Source organism: Aegilops tauschii, chromosome 7 (assembly GCF_002575655.3).
Source record: "Aegilops tauschii subsp. strangulata cultivar AL8/78 chromosome 7, Aet v6.0, whole genome shotgun sequence".
Taxonomy (NCBI): Eukaryota; Viridiplantae; Streptophyta; class Magnoliopsida; order Poales; family Poaceae; genus Aegilops; species Aegilops tauschii.
The window spans coordinates 164,375,506-164,391,268 of NC_053041.3; the positions used below are offsets into that span (position 1 = coordinate 164,375,506).

The 15,763-nt window shown below is 52.5% G+C and overlaps 1 protein-coding gene and 1 non-coding gene across 2 annotated transcripts; both read left to right on the forward strand.

Annotated features, from left to right (window-relative positions):
• Window positions 1-4,588, forward strand: LOC109773255 (pyruvate dehydrogenase E1 component subunit alpha-2, mitochondrial). Its single transcript, XM_020331952.4, has 8 exons — window positions 1-1,000; window positions 1,093-1,172; window positions 1,306-1,383; window positions 3,319-3,414; window positions 3,504-3,575; window positions 3,726-3,779; window positions 3,867-3,932; window positions 4,166-4,588. Exons 1-8 carry the CDS (start codon window positions 307-309, stop codon window positions 4,208-4,210), a joined length of 1,185 nt encoding a protein of 394 aa, XP_020187541.1. The 5' UTR covers window positions 1-306; the 3' UTR covers window positions 4,211-4,588.
• Window positions 1,660-1,733, forward strand: TRNAV-CAC (transfer RNA valine (anticodon CAC)). Its single transcript has one exon. It is a non-coding gene; the product is annotated as a tRNA-Val (tRNA).
• Window positions 4,589-15,763: the final 11,175 nt, after the last annotated feature.

Sequence of the window (15,763 nt, forward strand, 5' to 3'; positions counted from 1 at the left end):
AAGCTGGACCGTCGATCGCGTACGTGCTCCTGTTTGGCGCGCTTTCCACCCTCCCGTCGACGTTCGACACGCCACGCGCCCCACCCCGCCGTGCCACGCCACCGCGCGCCCGCGAATCCGCACACCACGCGGCGGCTCCACGCGCCCCTGCCCCGACCCCAGGTTCCCCTCCTCGCCTCCCCAACCACCTCGGCGACGCTCCACTCCGCTCCCGTCCCCTCCAGCCCGCCTAGTGCTCCCGTGCCCCGTCACAGAATCCCGCAGATTCCCCTGAACCCGGCGAGGGCGAGCAGAGCAAGCCCCGCCATGGCCGCGGCGATCCTCCGCCGCCTCAGCCCGGCCGCCGCCCAGCGCGCGCCCCCTCGGCTCCTGCCGCCGACGCTCGCCCGCGGGGTCTCCGACTCCACGGAGCCGCTCACCGTGGAGACCTCGGTCCCCTTTACGTCCCACATCGTGGACCCGCCGTCGCGCGACGTATCCACCACGCCGCGCGAGCTGGCCGCCGCCTTCCGCGACATGGCGTTGATGCGGCGCGCGGAGATCGCGGCCGACTCGCTCTACAAGGCGAAGCTCATCCGGGGCTTCTGCCACCTCTACGACGGCCAGGAGGCGGTCGCCGTGGGCATGGAGGCCGCCATCACCCGCCGCGACGCCATCATCACCGCCTACCGCGACCACTGCCTCTACCTCGCGCGCGGGGGCGACCTCGTCGCCGCCTTCGCTGAGCTCATGGGCCGCGTCGACGGCTGCTCCAGGGGCAAGGGCGGCTCCATGCACTTCTACAAGAAGGACGCCAACTTCTACGGCGGGCACGGCATCGTCGGCGCGCAGGTGCCCCTCGGCTGCGGCCTCGCCTTCGCGCAGCGGTACCGGAAGGAGGGCACCGTCACCTTCGACCTCTACGGCGACGGCGCCGCCAACCAGGGCCAGCTCTTCGAGGCGCTCAACATGGCCGCGCTCTGGAAGCTGCCCGTCATACTCGTCTGCGAGAACAACCACTGTCAGTTCTTCTTCAGATTTCAGACTCTTCAGATTCTTCAGAGTGTTCGTCAGTGCAATTTCCAGTTATAATCAACTGTTGGATTTGTTCAGATGGGATGGGGACGGCAGAGTGGAAGGCCTCCAAGAGCCCCGCGTACTACAAGCGCGGGGATTATGTGCCCGGATTGAAGGTACTACAGAGTCGGAAGTGTTCTGCTTGTGATAAAATTTCTGAAGCTGAAAGTTGGTTGTGGACAGTGGCGTTTGTGTTTCATTTTAGTTTAAAATTCTGGTAATGGTGTGATATAATTGTGTTTGATGCAGGTTGATGGGATGGATTTTCTTGCGGTGAAGCAGGCTTGTAAATTTGCCAAAGAACATGTTCTTGAAAATGGACCTATTGTAAGTATTCAGTTAACTTGTCACTATCTACTGTCTAGATTCTGTGCGTGTGTGTACTTCTCGGGATCCATCGGGGATGGATTGGGTCAGAAATTCAAATACGCTGCTGGTTGATAATTCCTCTGTTGGATTGGTTCGACACTAATAGCTAGCAACTGTTGATAATTTTGAATTTTCATGTGTCTTTCTGGTGCTAGCTTAAGATTGACTTCTGCCCTGCTTCAGTAATGCGATTACTAGATTAGCTGGTATGTACAGATTCAGTGTTGATAGCTTGTCTGGGTGGTGTAGTTGGTTATCACGTTAGTCTCACACACTAAAGGTCCCCAGTTCGAACCTGGGCTTAGACAAACCGCAAAAAAAAAGAAAAAAAAAAGATAGCTAGTTGACACAATAAGAGCATGCCTTTTTTATTTCCCATGTGTAGTTTTTGTTCTTGTGAGATCCATCAACTTTAAGTTAATTGGTTTTGCATGGCCAGGGGAGCTGTTTCTGTTTTTTTCCACTACTTGTTATCTATATGGTTTTAAAGAATGAATCGCAGATCTGCACACTGTCCATTATAATGGATCACTCTATATTTGGTCACCACGAACAAAAAAGAAAGAAAGAAAGGAAAGTTCACCTATGTTACAAACTTGTTGATTGTTTGTCTGGCTCATTGTGCTTTTATGTTACTGATCTCTTCTCCCTGCCCTGGGAAGTGCTGATTTTGCACCTGCGATCTTGTGTACCAAGTGTAATGGTACTCAGTGTACTTCTAATTGTCTAGTTTCTCAATTGGCCATTAAAAGAGCATGCTAAAATTTTCATTCTGGTTGTAAATGCGATGTTACAGGTTGCAGTAACTTTTTCCCTAGAGATTATATTTCTTAAGATAGCTCCTGGGTGACATGTTTTTGTGTGTTCTCCTTTTTTATTTCCCATGTGTAGTTTTTGTTCTTGTGAGATCCATCAACTTTAAGTTAATTGGTTTTGCATGGCCAGGGGAGCTGTTTCTGTTTTTTTCCACTACTTGTTATCTATATGGTTTTAAAGAATGAATCGCAGATCTGCACACTGTCCATTATAATGGATCACTCTATATTTGGTCACCACGAACAAAAAAGAAAGAAAGAAAGGAAAGTTCACCTATGTTACAAACTTGTTGATTGTTTGTCTGGCTCATTGTGCTTTTATGTTACTGATCTCTTCTCCCTGCCCTGGGAAGTGCTGATTTTGCACCTGCGATCTTGTGTACCAAGTGTAATGGTACTCAGTGTACTTCTAATTGTCTAGTTTCTCAATTGGCCATTAAAAGAGCATGCTAAAATTTTCATTCTGGTTGTAAATGCGATGTTACAGGTTGCAGTAACTTTTTCCCTAGAGATTATATTTCTTAAGATAGCTCCTGGGTGACATGTTTTTGTGTGTTCTCCTTTTTTATTTCCCATGTGTAGTTTTTGTTCTTGTGAGATCCATCAACTTTAAGTTAATTGGTTTTGCATGGCCAGGGGAGCTGTTTCTGTTTTTTTCCACTACTTGTTATCTATATGGTTTTAAAGAATGAATCGCAGATCTGCACACTGTCCATTATAATGGATCACTCTATATTTGGTCACCACGAACAAAAAAGAAAGAAAGAAAGGAAAGTTCACCTATGTTACAAACTTGTTGATTGTTTGTCTGGCTCATTGTGCTTTTATGTTACTGATCTCTTCTCCCTGCCCTGGGAAGTGCTGATTTTGCACCTGCGATCTTGTGTACCAAGTGTAATGGTACTCAGTGTACTTCTAATTGTCTAGTTTCTCAATTGGCCATTAAAAGAGCATGCTAAAATTTTCATTCTGGTTGTAAATGCGATGTTACAGGTTGCAGTAACTTTTTCCCTAGAGATTATATTTCTTAAGATAGCTCCTGGGTGACATGTTTTTGTGTGTTCTCCTGGTGTTTTAGATTCTTGAGATGGACACATACAGATACCATGGTCATTCTATGTCAGATCCAGGCAGCACTTACCGTACTAGAGATGAGATTGCAGGAATAAGACAGGTCAAGATGGCTATTAACTCTCTGCTTGAATTTTGTGTTCTACCAAAGATTGACCTTACTGAGCTTAGTTGTTTGTCATGATATAACAGGAGCGTGATCCAATTGAGCGGGTCAGAAAGCTATTATTGACCCATGACTTGGCAACAGCCCAGGAGCTCAAGGTATGCATTGTAACTAGAAAATTAAGTATCTGAAAGCATATGACCTAGGATGATATCTCATAGTATCCGTTTTGGTGGATTGCACAATGCAGAAAATCTTAAGTAGCTGCATGCTCTTTTTTCACTATGACAATCTATTCTTTCTTCTAGGACATGGAGAAGGAAATCAGGAAGGAAGTTGACACTGCAATTGCCAAAGCAAAGGTATGAAATGCAGCTACATGTCTTGTTATTCGGTTTATTTGAAATAATTGTGCTCATGAGGTGCCTTGTACAATTCAATACCTGCAGGAAAGCCCAATGCCTGATACGTCCGAGCTGTTCAAGAATGTATATGTCAATGACTGTGGTCTGGAGGTAAGCAGATGCCAATGATGATATGCTTCAGTATATTATTTTTCATATAGAACCGATTCATGTATATCATATTTTCAAAATGTGAAATCACACTATTATTCCAAGTGCCTTACTTAGATCATACCTCATTTGACAATAACTAGACTTGACAGTTTCAATTTAGCTTCAGTTAACCTTCTGAACTGGATAGGATAAGTATCTTAACAACCAATCATCTCTTCGCCATGATGCAGTCTTTTGGGGTGGACAGGAAGGTGGTGAGAACTGTTCTTCCATAGGCTGCCAAACGAGAAGCTTGGCTCTGTCAGACTGTTCGCCTGCTGTATGATACGTGCTGGGGAGACATAATAGAGACCAAGGAATCCGTAGTTAGCTGTATTGTGGACGTTTCTGTCCCTAAATAAGTCTGTATATAGAGACGCATGAGCATTCGGATCCTGTACCGCATTGCACTAGTCATTTCCCAGTTTGTTGTGGACCTCAATTGGGCTATGCAGCTTAATTTTTGGTGTCGTCTGCTTAAGGCATTCTGTCGATTAACAGATCATGAAAATCTGATGATCGATGACGAAATGAGTTACTTTGCAAGATGCAGTTGATTTGTACTACCTTCATTCCAAAATAATTGAATAATTGAAATTCTCGATTTGTCTCAAGCCAAACTTGTATAAGTTTGTTCCAGTTTATAGAAAAATATGTTATCATCTACTCTCTCTGTTCCTAAATATTTGTTTTTTTAGAGATTTCAAATGAACTACCACATATGGATGTATATAGACATATTTTAAAGTGTAGATTCACTCTTTTTGCTTTGTATGTAGTCACTTATTGAAACCTCTAGAAAGACAAATATTTAGAAACAGAGGGAGTAGTAGAACATGAAATTAGTCTTCATTATGCCATATATTTTCGCAATGAAATTAGTCGTCATTATGCCATATATTTTCGCATTGTTCTGTTTCTGTATTTGGTGTTGTAAATCATAGGAAATTTTTCTGTAGAGTTGGTCCAACTTGGACAAACTTAGAACTTCAGTTATGTTGGAATCTGAAGGAATATGTAGTACACCAGTACTCTTGCTGTTCTCAGAGGTTAAGGGGCTGTTCGGCAATCCAGTGCTCCCTGAAATTCAAGGATCTGCAGAGCACCTGCTTCCCCGCTCCGTACTTTTTACCTTCAGCTCCGCCAGCTCCGAAAGCAAGAGCGTGGAGTCGGAGGAATGCCGAACAGGTCTTAAATCATGATTTTCGATGCTAGTATGTCACCACGAAGCCGCGACAGTTATTCTTTGGTACACCCCCTAAGATAAGAAAGTTTACGACTTACAGTGCAAAACTGCAAATCATGGTGAAGATTTACAACTTGCCCCTTCGGTTAAAAGGGCAGATTAGTACATTTAGTTTTGAGGTAAAATGCACAAAAGGCAATCAACATTGCCTGCAAGCAAAACTGAATGAGATTCAAGTGAAATTAATAATGGGTGGCTATTCACAGTGTGCTGATTGCATCTCCAAAGTGGACTGCAGTCCGCCAACGTGTCCAGATGTTCGTTTTCCTATAAACTGGAACCAAACAGAAGGGGGTTTTGCGGGAGTCCTGACAGCCGTCTAGTCAATCAAAAGCCACCATGTATCTCTCATTTCTCTCTATCTGGAGCACGGAAGGTCGTTGCTGACTATTTTTTCCTTTGCATTAGCGGAAGGCTTTGAAACCTCCTAACATGTTTGGCGGAAGCCACTTTATTTCATTTCTTTCAACTACTAATCCTTACATTAATAGTGCTAGTACGTGACATTTTTCATGCATGTGAAAGGCTTGAATAGGTCCGGCCGAACCACCCATATAGATTTTTTTTAGACAAACTCACAAAGCTTTTATTCATCCGTCACAATATTTACAGGGACGAAAACAAGATCTCCGGATAGACCTAACCAAGCATGGCGGCCGATACCCAGCGTTAAAGCGTGCTTTGCGAGCTTGTGAGCCTCTACATTAGAGGTTGTAAATTCATGGCTAATCCTACAAGAAGAAAAAGACTTCGATCGTTCAACTATTTCATGTACAATTGCTCCATAGGATGCCGATGTACCCGTCTTGATAGCTTCCACTACCTGTTTGCAGTCCGAAGCAACAGCAATTTTGTGGACATAAAGATCATCAGATAGAGACAAAGCTTCCCGGATCGCCAAGGTCTCCAGTACTGCTGGATCGTCGATATTTCTGAAGACTACCATGGACGCCCCCTGGTAGATCCCTGTGCTGTCCCGACAAATGGCTGCGGCCGCCCCAAGGCCCCCATGTCTTGCTACTGCAGCGTCAACATTCACTTTCACATGCTGGTCCGGTGGTGGGATCCATATCGTCGGCTTGATCACAGAAACAGCCGGAGACCCAGTGCCAGTTTTTTTTTTGAGGAACTGGCAGGTCACTGCCTATATATTAAGCAGGAGAAAAGTAAAATAAATAGTTCTTACAACACAGCGTTACAAAAAGGGTAGAAAGTCTAGTCTGGCTCAGGTTCTGGCTGGTTCTCAACATCACTAAGCCAGTGAGATGAAAGCATAGGTTGAAGAATTTCCTGGTTGATGAGGAGAAGCACACCCTGCTCAGCAAGAGTCTTATGCTCAAATACGCGTCTGTTTCGTTCCTTCCAGATATTCCAGCAGGTGTAAATGGCCGTGGTAGTGGTCTTCTTGCCAAGGGGGCAGATTACATCATTCCACCAGGAGATGATAGAGGTGGCATGCATGGCAGCCGTGGCCAGTCCAGGAGCAGAATGGAAGTTCTCCACCAGGTGCCACACAGAGCGTGCAAAGGGGCATTGCAGGATAAGATGGAAGGCAGATTCTTCTTCCTGATCGCAGAGATTGCACCTCGGATTGTGCGGGAGTGCACGCCTTGCCAAGTTGTCGTTGGTCAGAATTTTGCCTTTGAGGAAAAGCCAGAAGAAGAACCTGCATTTGCCCTCGACCTTGGCCTTCCACAACTTGTCGTAATTAGCAACCGGTGCAGAACCAAGAAATTGAGCGTGATATGCCGATCTGGCAGTGTATGTCGTCGAGACAGTGCGGTTCCAAGAGATACTATCTTCCCTGTTCGGGTCCAGAACAAAGTGCCGCAGCTTTGTCCAAAGAAAGGTGAATTGACGAAGCTCAGGCTCAGTGGATATGCGATGCAAACCCGACAACCAGCGCTGGTCTGCGAGTCCTTGTGCCACTGAGAAGTTCTTCCTGTAGCAGAGACGGAAGACGTCAGGTGCTAGTTGACAAGGCGCCTCACCATGAAGCCATCGGTCTTGCCAGAATCGAGCCCGCGAACCATTGCCCACAGTGATATTTGTAGCAACAGCAAACAGAGCCTCGTCATCTCGGTCACAGGGAGTGGGAGAGCCAACCCAAGGCCTGTTCTGGTCCCGCCACTCGAGCCACTTCCACCTAAGCCGCAGCGCCCTTCCAAACCGCTTCAGATCAATCACACCAAGACCCCCAAGGTATTTCGGGCGACATACCGTGGACCAGTTGACCAGAGCAATGCCCTTGTCTGCCTCCGGCCGGGAGCGCCACAGGAAGTTCTGCCGTAGCTTGTCGATTTGCTTGATGGCCCAAGCACCAAGCTTAAAAATGGTGATTAAGTACACCGGAATGGCGGAGAGCACGGAGTTAATAAGCCGCAGACGAGCGTCCCCAGACATGAGCTTGCCGCGCCAACGTTGAAGTTTGGAAGCCAACTTGTCCAGAATAGGTTGGATGTCAGCCCTGGTGATGTTCTTATAGTGGAGAGGGAGACCAAGGTATCGACAGGGGAATTGAAGCACAGGCACGGGGAAGTGCTGTAGAAGTGATTCTAGGTTTATGTGTTCACAGGAGATGGGGTAGATGCCACTCTTACTAATGTTACAGACAAGGCCTGAAGCAATGCCAAAGCTGGAGAGGATGTGTTTTGTGAGGAGGATGTCCGCCTCGTTGGGGGCGATGAATAGAGCCGCGTCATCGGCATAAAGACTAACCCGAAGTTGGGAGGGGGGTAACTTGATCGGGGACAAGGCTCCAGAAGAGGCAGCACGCGCAAAAAGCCAATGTAGTGGAGCGATGGCGAGAGTAAAGAGCATGGGTGAGAGAGGGTCACCTTGGCGTAGACCACACCGGTGGGAGAAGGGCTGGCCAAGCTCGCCATTCGCCATAACACGGGAAGACGAGGAGCTCCAAAGCAGCGAGACCATGTCGCACCACCTACTCCCAAAGCCTAGTCGTGGCATAAGCTCGAGCATGTAGGACCAGGAAACGTTGTCGAAGGCACCAGCGATGTCAAGCTTCAGAAGTAGAGCAGGATCGTTGACAGAGTGTAATTTCCGGACGGCATTCTTGACAAACAAGAAGTTGTCATGGATGCTGCGAGTCTTGATGAAAGAGCTCTGGGAGGGAGGGATCAACACTGATAGGAACGGAGCCAGGCGGATGGACAACATCTTGCAAACAATCTTTTCGACGGAGTGCATGAGACTGATGGGGCGGAACTCCTTGATGCGAGAAGCCTCATTGGATTTGGGCAGAAGAGTAATGTGAGAAGAATTCAACATGTGCCAATGATTACCGCGAAGGTTGAAGAACTGACATATGGCCGCAGTAAGATCATGCTTAATCACCTCCCAGCAGTGCTTGAAAAAATCAGCGGTGAAACCGTCCGGCCCAGGCGCCTTACCGGAAGGTAGACCAAAAACTGCCGCTTTAATTTCCTCCTCTGTGAACGGGGCATCCAGGGAGGAAAGGTCAAGTCTGGGAAGGTCCAAGGCATCCCAATTAAGCGATTGGTTCCTTGCTTTAACTGAGCCAATGTTGGCAGAGAAGTGCTTGTGAAGCTCAGCATGCTTGTCAGCTTGGGTGGTGAATTGGCCATGATCGGTCTGCAAAAGGGGAATATAATTGCGGCGGCGTCTCCCGTTGGCCTTGATGTGAAACAGCCGAGAATTAGCATCGCCCGCACGAAGCCATAAGACCCTTGATCTTTGCCTGATCCTGATGCGTTGGATTGCAGCAAGGCCAAGCAATTTGCGCTTTAGATAGTGCCTTAGACCGATTTCAGCAATAGTAAGGTCTCTGTGGTCTTGAGCATGGTCCAAGCCAAGGATAATCTGTTCCGCAGCGGCTGAGAGTAGCGTAATATTACCAACTGTTTTCCTACTCCAGCAACGCAAGGAGCGCCCAAGACGCGGCAATTTGTCGTGTAGGATCATCATGGTGTCCGTGTGAGTGCAAGGTTCACTCCAGGAGTTGCTCACCGCATCATCAAAACCTCTCATCTTTAACCAATAATTTTCAAAACGGAAGCCGCGGAAGCGCCGGTGGTTGATCTGTCCAGTGAGAACCATGGCACAGTGGTCAGAGACCGAGGAGGATAAGGCCCTCAGGTAGCATTGGGGGAAAAGCAGTCCCCAGTCCAAGGTGCAGAAAACATGATCAATTTTGGTCTTTGTCTGCAGCTGGCAAGAGCTCAGCCAGGTGAAGCGTCGACCGTGAAGTCGCAGCTCAGAGAGTTCCATGGAGTTCAGAGCAGAAGTGAAAGCATTGATCAGTCTGCGGCTGATGGTGGCGTTGCTCTTGTCCGCAGCCTTGCAAAGGAGGTTGAAGTCGCCTAGGAGAAGCCAGGCCGGCAGCATGGTGGGGCGGATAGCCTTGATCTCATTGATGAATGCCATCTTCTCTGTGTCCCCCTGCGGCCCATAGACGGCAGTGACACTCCAAGAAGCAACAGAGGCGCGCATGACAATAGTAGCAGAGACCGTGTTGGCGGTGGTGGAGGAGCTCTGGATGTTGAAGAGGTCAGAACTGAAAGCCAAGATAATTCCTCCCCTGGTTCTGTCCGCGGGGAGGAAGCAGAAGGCATCAGTGAACAAGGGGCCAAGGAGCTCCAAAATTAGCCTTTTATCCACGGAGTCCAGTTTGGTCTCTTGGAGACAGACAATGGAGGCGCGGTTGCGAACAACCAAATCACGAACAACTTGGCGACGTGCGGGGTTATTCAGTCCCCTCACATTCCAATTGAACACAACACAATTATGATCACTCATCGGGAAACAAAGGAGCTCTATTGAATTGAAGAGGAGCAGCTAGAAGCCTGACGAAACTGACGAAAATGAAAAATGGCAGTAGAGAAGGAACCACCAGTAGGACGGGTTCAGAAAAAGAAGATACAGATACATAGACTGCAGCGGCAGCGATGGGGACGCTCCGCGGTTGTCTGCGAGGGGCGATCATGGGGAGGGGGGCATCTCGCGGTGGGCGCGCGTGGTGAGCGAGCTCACTTGGCAGCAGCACGTTTGGCGCGCACCCTGCGGCCGGAGGAGGGTCTGCTCAGCAGAGCAGGCTTGGCCTTGGAGAGCTGGCAGGAACCGAAGAGGGCCTTGACGGCGTCGATCTCATCAGGAGAGAGCGGCTCCTTGAAAAGCTCCGTGAAGCGCTGGAGTAGCGCCTCCTCCGAGGCGGCGCCGTCTTCGTCATCGACGATTCCCCATTTCCTGCGAAGGACGCAGCGAGCCCTTTCGATGGTGCCAAGAGCGGACGCGGGCTTGCCGGCCAAGCGTCGGCTGGCGCGGCGAGGAGGGGCCGCAGGGGTGGCCGGGGTGGCGGTGGTCGGAGCCGTGGCGATGAGTGGCGGTGGGATCTCGACGAGGATAGAAGCTGCAACAGGTTCGCACGCTTCCGTGTCCGCTGCAGCAGCAGGAGATGTGGCGAGGGCGGTGATGGGCCCAAAGTCATCGGAGATGGGCCCTGAGTTGTTGGCGTGGTCGATGATGCTGTTGGGCTGCGAGAGGCCGACAACCGCGACCGCCACAGGCCCTCCCTCATCGCGGCCCAAGGGTGTGCTGCTCTCCTGCGTGACAGCAGGGTTCAAAATCGTGTCACCGGACACGGGCGGCAGCACTCCTGTGCCCGTCAGATGGTTGACTTGGTCATGCCGCTGGCTGCGCTGAGCCTGCTCGTCAGTGGCCACCTCCAGATTGCCAACAGGAGCAACCTGCAAGCAATCGATGCCACCGAAAGTGCCTTGGTCGTCCACCGAGTTTACTTGGCACAGAGCACGCATGCTGCATCCAACAGGCTGCATGGCCAGAGGAGGCAGAACAGCGACATTGGTGACGGAGGGAGACGCCTCGCCGTGAACCACCGGTAGCGGGGTGGAGGCCGTCAAGTCATGAGCATCAGCGGACGTGAGGGTTCCGTCGGAAGGAGGCGGCGTGTCATCTGCACCGTGACGGCGTCGACGATGGTCGGGGTGGAAGCCAGCGCCGGCGCTGTCGGACAGCGGTGGGCGGCTGGTGGCGTCACCGCGGCCCTGACCAGATATGGCATTGCCATGCGAGCCGCCAGCACCACCCTGGCCCCCGGGGCCATCCGGGGAGCGATCGCGATGGCGAGGCCCTAGCCGTTGGTGCGCAGGGCGTCGGTTGACAGGGCGCCAACCGTCCTCGAAGGAGAAGGACCAAGAGAGGTCCCTCTTCCGAGGGTAGTCATCGTCGGAGTCGCCGGATGGGATGCCGCTCTGGCCGGAGTCGCTGTTGCGCCCGGAGTAGCCATCGTGGCGCGGCGCGTAGTCCCATACCTTGTCGAGATGCAGCAGGATTGGGTAGGAGAGGAGGTTGGCCGGCCCCTCAACCGGCATAGAAGGCTCGTGGATGCCGAGCTCCGGGAAATCAAATGACGGCGTGGCAGTGAGGGGACATTCCTCCAGCGCAAGGGAGCCGCGACGAGCGATCATCTCCGGGTCCGCAGACCACACCCAGACGCAAAAGCACGCCGCGTCCTGCTCGGTGGGGTGGATGTCGTCGACGCAGTCCATAAGGCAAGACTTGCCAAAGAGGACGGCGACCGTCTCAAGCTGGCAGCCATGCTTGGGCACCCCTTCGAGGCAGACGCGAGCCCGGAAGGGGAGTGGCACCAGCTCAGCCCCGACCAGGCGAGTCCAAGGGCGAAAGGCGAGGGAGGCATAGCCGACGTGCAGAGTGTCAGGAAGGCTTATGGCGATGTTGCGGATGACGGGATCGTTGAACAGAACGAAGAAGTCACCGCCGTGTGCAAGCATGGTGACGGAGTACGTGCCCGGAGCGAGGGAGAAGCGCCGACCCACCTCCGCCGCGACCTGGCTAGCACGGAGGCGCGGCCTGTTCCCGATGGTGATCAACATGGCGCCATGCGCCTCATGGAAGCGCTCGGCCGACACCATGGCCGAGGTGAACGACGCGATCCCAGTGACGAACTCGGGCCGGTTGCACGCGTCGCCGGGCACCAGGTCTAGCTCCATGTCGACAGATGGTGACGGCGCAGGTCCCAAGATGGACGGCTGCGTGGACGCAACGGCGTGATGTGAGAACAGCGGGCGTGGCGGGGGAGCAGAAGCCGGCTGGTCAGGGGGAAACAGATACGGGAGGCCACCGGCTGCCGGAGCTGGTGGCCGGGAGGGAGAGTGAGGCGCGAGGAGGCCGGGAGGCGGGTGGAGTTGGGGTGGTCGGGAGGGAAAGTGAGGCGCGAGGAGGCCGGGAGGCGGGTGAAGTTGGGGTGGTCGGGAGACAAACGGAGGCCAGACGGGGGGCGGACGTGCTGATTGGTGCACCGGCGAGCCTTATGGCCAGGTTGCCCGCAGAGGAGGCAGGTGGGAGGCTTGGTGCAGCTCTTGACACAGTGGAGAGGGGAGAGGCAGTTGTAGCATTTTCCTTCGGCCGCCTCCTTAAGGAGAACAAGGAACTGCAAGGAAGGGGGGCTCCTGGCACGCCATGAATGCCCTGACGCGGACGATTATGGCGGCCATTTGATGCGCGCTGCTCCTCCAGGAGGCGTGCGCGCCGCTCCCGACGCCACCAGCCTTTCTTCCGCTGAACGGACCAGCCGTTGGGGCAGGGCGTGACCTGCCGCGTCGCACGCCGATCCGAGCCCATCACGCCGGAGGGGCCTGGGTCTCCGCCAGGACGCGGCCGTCCCTCTTGAATCCTGCCCGAAGAGAGTGGCGTGGTGGGGTGGACAGCGACGGCAGGTGAGGAGTAAATGCCCTTTCCCCTCACGACCGAAGCAGGGGGCGGCGCAAAGAGCAGGGCCTCCATGAAGGATGCCCTGACGGGCGGCGAGGCGGAGGGCGAGGACAAAGGGCTGCAGGATAGATCCAGCCCGCGCGGGCTGAGATCACGATGGGGAGGAGGAGGTGTACGACAGCGGCCGGAGTGGTCCGCCGTCGGTGTGGCAAGGAGGGTGGAGCTAGGCGGAGGAGGACTCGGGAGAGCCGGGCTCTCCTGACTTTTCTCCGAGCAGCAATGGCGCCCCATCACTTGCAGTACATGGTTGTGCTAATTTCCCCCAGTGCCTGTTTTCTTCAAGAACTGAATATCGGAGAGATAACTCAAGATGAAGCCATTCATGGCATGGGGCGTTTGATAAATTCCTTCATGTATCACCTTGCGCCGGGCAGACCAACTGGCCCACAAGGTTACGATCATGACAGTGAGTTCATCCTCCGTTACTAGCTGGCGCCGGGGTCGTGTTCCCCACTCCAGCGCAGGCCCGTCGGATTCTTGCCGGGCCGTGTAGTTGCTTGGCAGTGCCATCGATGCAAACTGACGCTGTCTCACAAGAGTCGGGATAGAAGATAGAGATGACAAGTAGGACAATGTAGTCAGTAGAGTAACAATCAATCCCGGCTGGGATCGTGCATTTGTTATTAGACTAAACAAGATTTTACTCATGCAAGACCCGGATTGACTAGGATATGTAAATACAGGGTATCAAACTCAAAGATTTAGAGCATCTCCGGCCGCGCCCCCAGAACGGCCTCCTCAGGCGGTTTATTCATGCCGGCGCCGAAAAAACGGCTCAGTCGCGTTCCCAGGACGCCGAATTCCGCCGGCTCGGTCCGTTTTTGCGCCCGGCGCTCGCAGGCCGAACCCGGCGCACTGGGGGGCGCTCGGGGGCTCCGGCGCAAGGGAAAAGCGTTCCTGGGGCCACATTGACAGGCGAAAAGTCAAGCCACCCGTCCAGATTCGCCTCCTACCCCCCGTGCTTGGCCGCCACCTTGCGCCACCCTGCCGATCCCGGCACCGACCACCGCCCGCCACAGCTAGGTAGACCATCCCCAGCCGGGAAAAAGAAGGGGTTTTGCCGAGGTAGCCTCCCCGCCGCCGCCCAGGCACCTTTTCCGGCGCTCTGGCCGCGCAGGGCCTGTACACCGGTGGGCTTGCGCCCACCTCGCCCACAAGGTGTGAGGTGAATTGCCCGGCCCGGCGATGGACTCCGAAGATGAGGAGGCGCTCGCGGCGTTGCTGGATGAGGAAGCCGAAGCCGACGTCCAGGAGCAGGAGCATCTCATGGTGCTCGCCGCCCTCGCCGGCCTGCTCGCGAGCAGTGAGAAGCCGCGGCGAGGTGGCTCGGCGCTTGGGCAGGTGAAAGCAAAGAACCGGCATCGTATGGAAGGCTACTGCATGCTCTACTCGGACTACTTCACCGACGCTCCATTGCACGGTGAAAAAACATTTCGGCGCCGTTATCGGATGAGCCGAACGCTTTTCCTCCGGATTGTGAATTTCATCCGGGAGTTCGACAGCTACTTCAAGTGCAGGAAGGATTGCACCGGCACACTTGGATTCACCTCCATCCAGAAGTGCACGACAGCTATGAGGATGCTTGCATACGGAGCTCCCGGTGATTCACTCGACGACTATGGGTGCATGGCCGAGTCCACCAGCATAGAGTGTTTTTACAAGTTCTGTCGGGCAGTGGTGGCAGTGTTTGGACCGCAATACTTAAGAACACCCAATGCGGAAGACACTGCTCGGATCCTAGCACAGAATGCAGCAAGAGGATTTCCTGGGATGCTTGGAAGCATCGACTGCATGCATTGGAAATGGAAGAATTGCCCATTTGCTTGGCAGGGGTTGTACAAAGGCGCCAAAGGCGGTTGCAGTGTGGTACTTGAGGCAGTGGCCACACATGACCTCTGGATTTGGCACTCTTTCTTTGGGATGCCAGGAACTCACAATGACATCAACGTCCTGCAGTGCTCCCCAGTCTTTGCCAAGCTTGTTGAAGGTCATTCTCCTCCGGTGAATTTCGATGTCAATGGACGGCAGTACAACAAGGGGTACTATCTAGCTGATGGCATCTATCCGAGATGGTCGACATTTGTGAAGACCATCTCAAACCCTGTGCCAGGAGGCAAGAACGCCTGGTTTGCGAAGATTCAGGAGGCTTGCAGGAAGGATGTCGAGCGGGCATTTGGTGTGCTCCAATCTCGATTTGCTGTTGTCCGGTACCCCGCTCAGACCTGGTCGAAAGATCAAATGTGGGAGATCATGACTTGTTGTGTCATCTTGCACAACATGACCATTGAGAGCGAGCAGGAAGAGCCAGTGTTTGACACTGAACCATACTACAGGCAGGGTCCTCTAGCCGAAGTTGATCACCAGCTACCGGTAACCTGGACTGCCTACCTCAGTATGCGTCAGGAGATCCGAGACCCACAGGTGCATCATCAGCTGCAGCAGGATCTGGTGGAGCACCTATGGAGGCTCAAGGGCGAGGCTGGTAATGACGTGCGATGAAACTTGAGTTTTTATTTGTTAAACTATATAATTTGTAGTGAACTATTTGTTGAACACGCCGAACCACGCCGAACTATGTGACGAAATAATTGATTTATATATTTGTATGCGAAAATTAACGCCGAAACACGCCGAACCGCACTGAATATGGGCCGATTCACGCAGATATAGGGCCGTTTTTGGGCCGAAAGCTGGGCTAAATTCGGCGCCTGGGGGCGACCGGGGGGCGACGGCTGGGTCCCGAACCGCCCCCAGC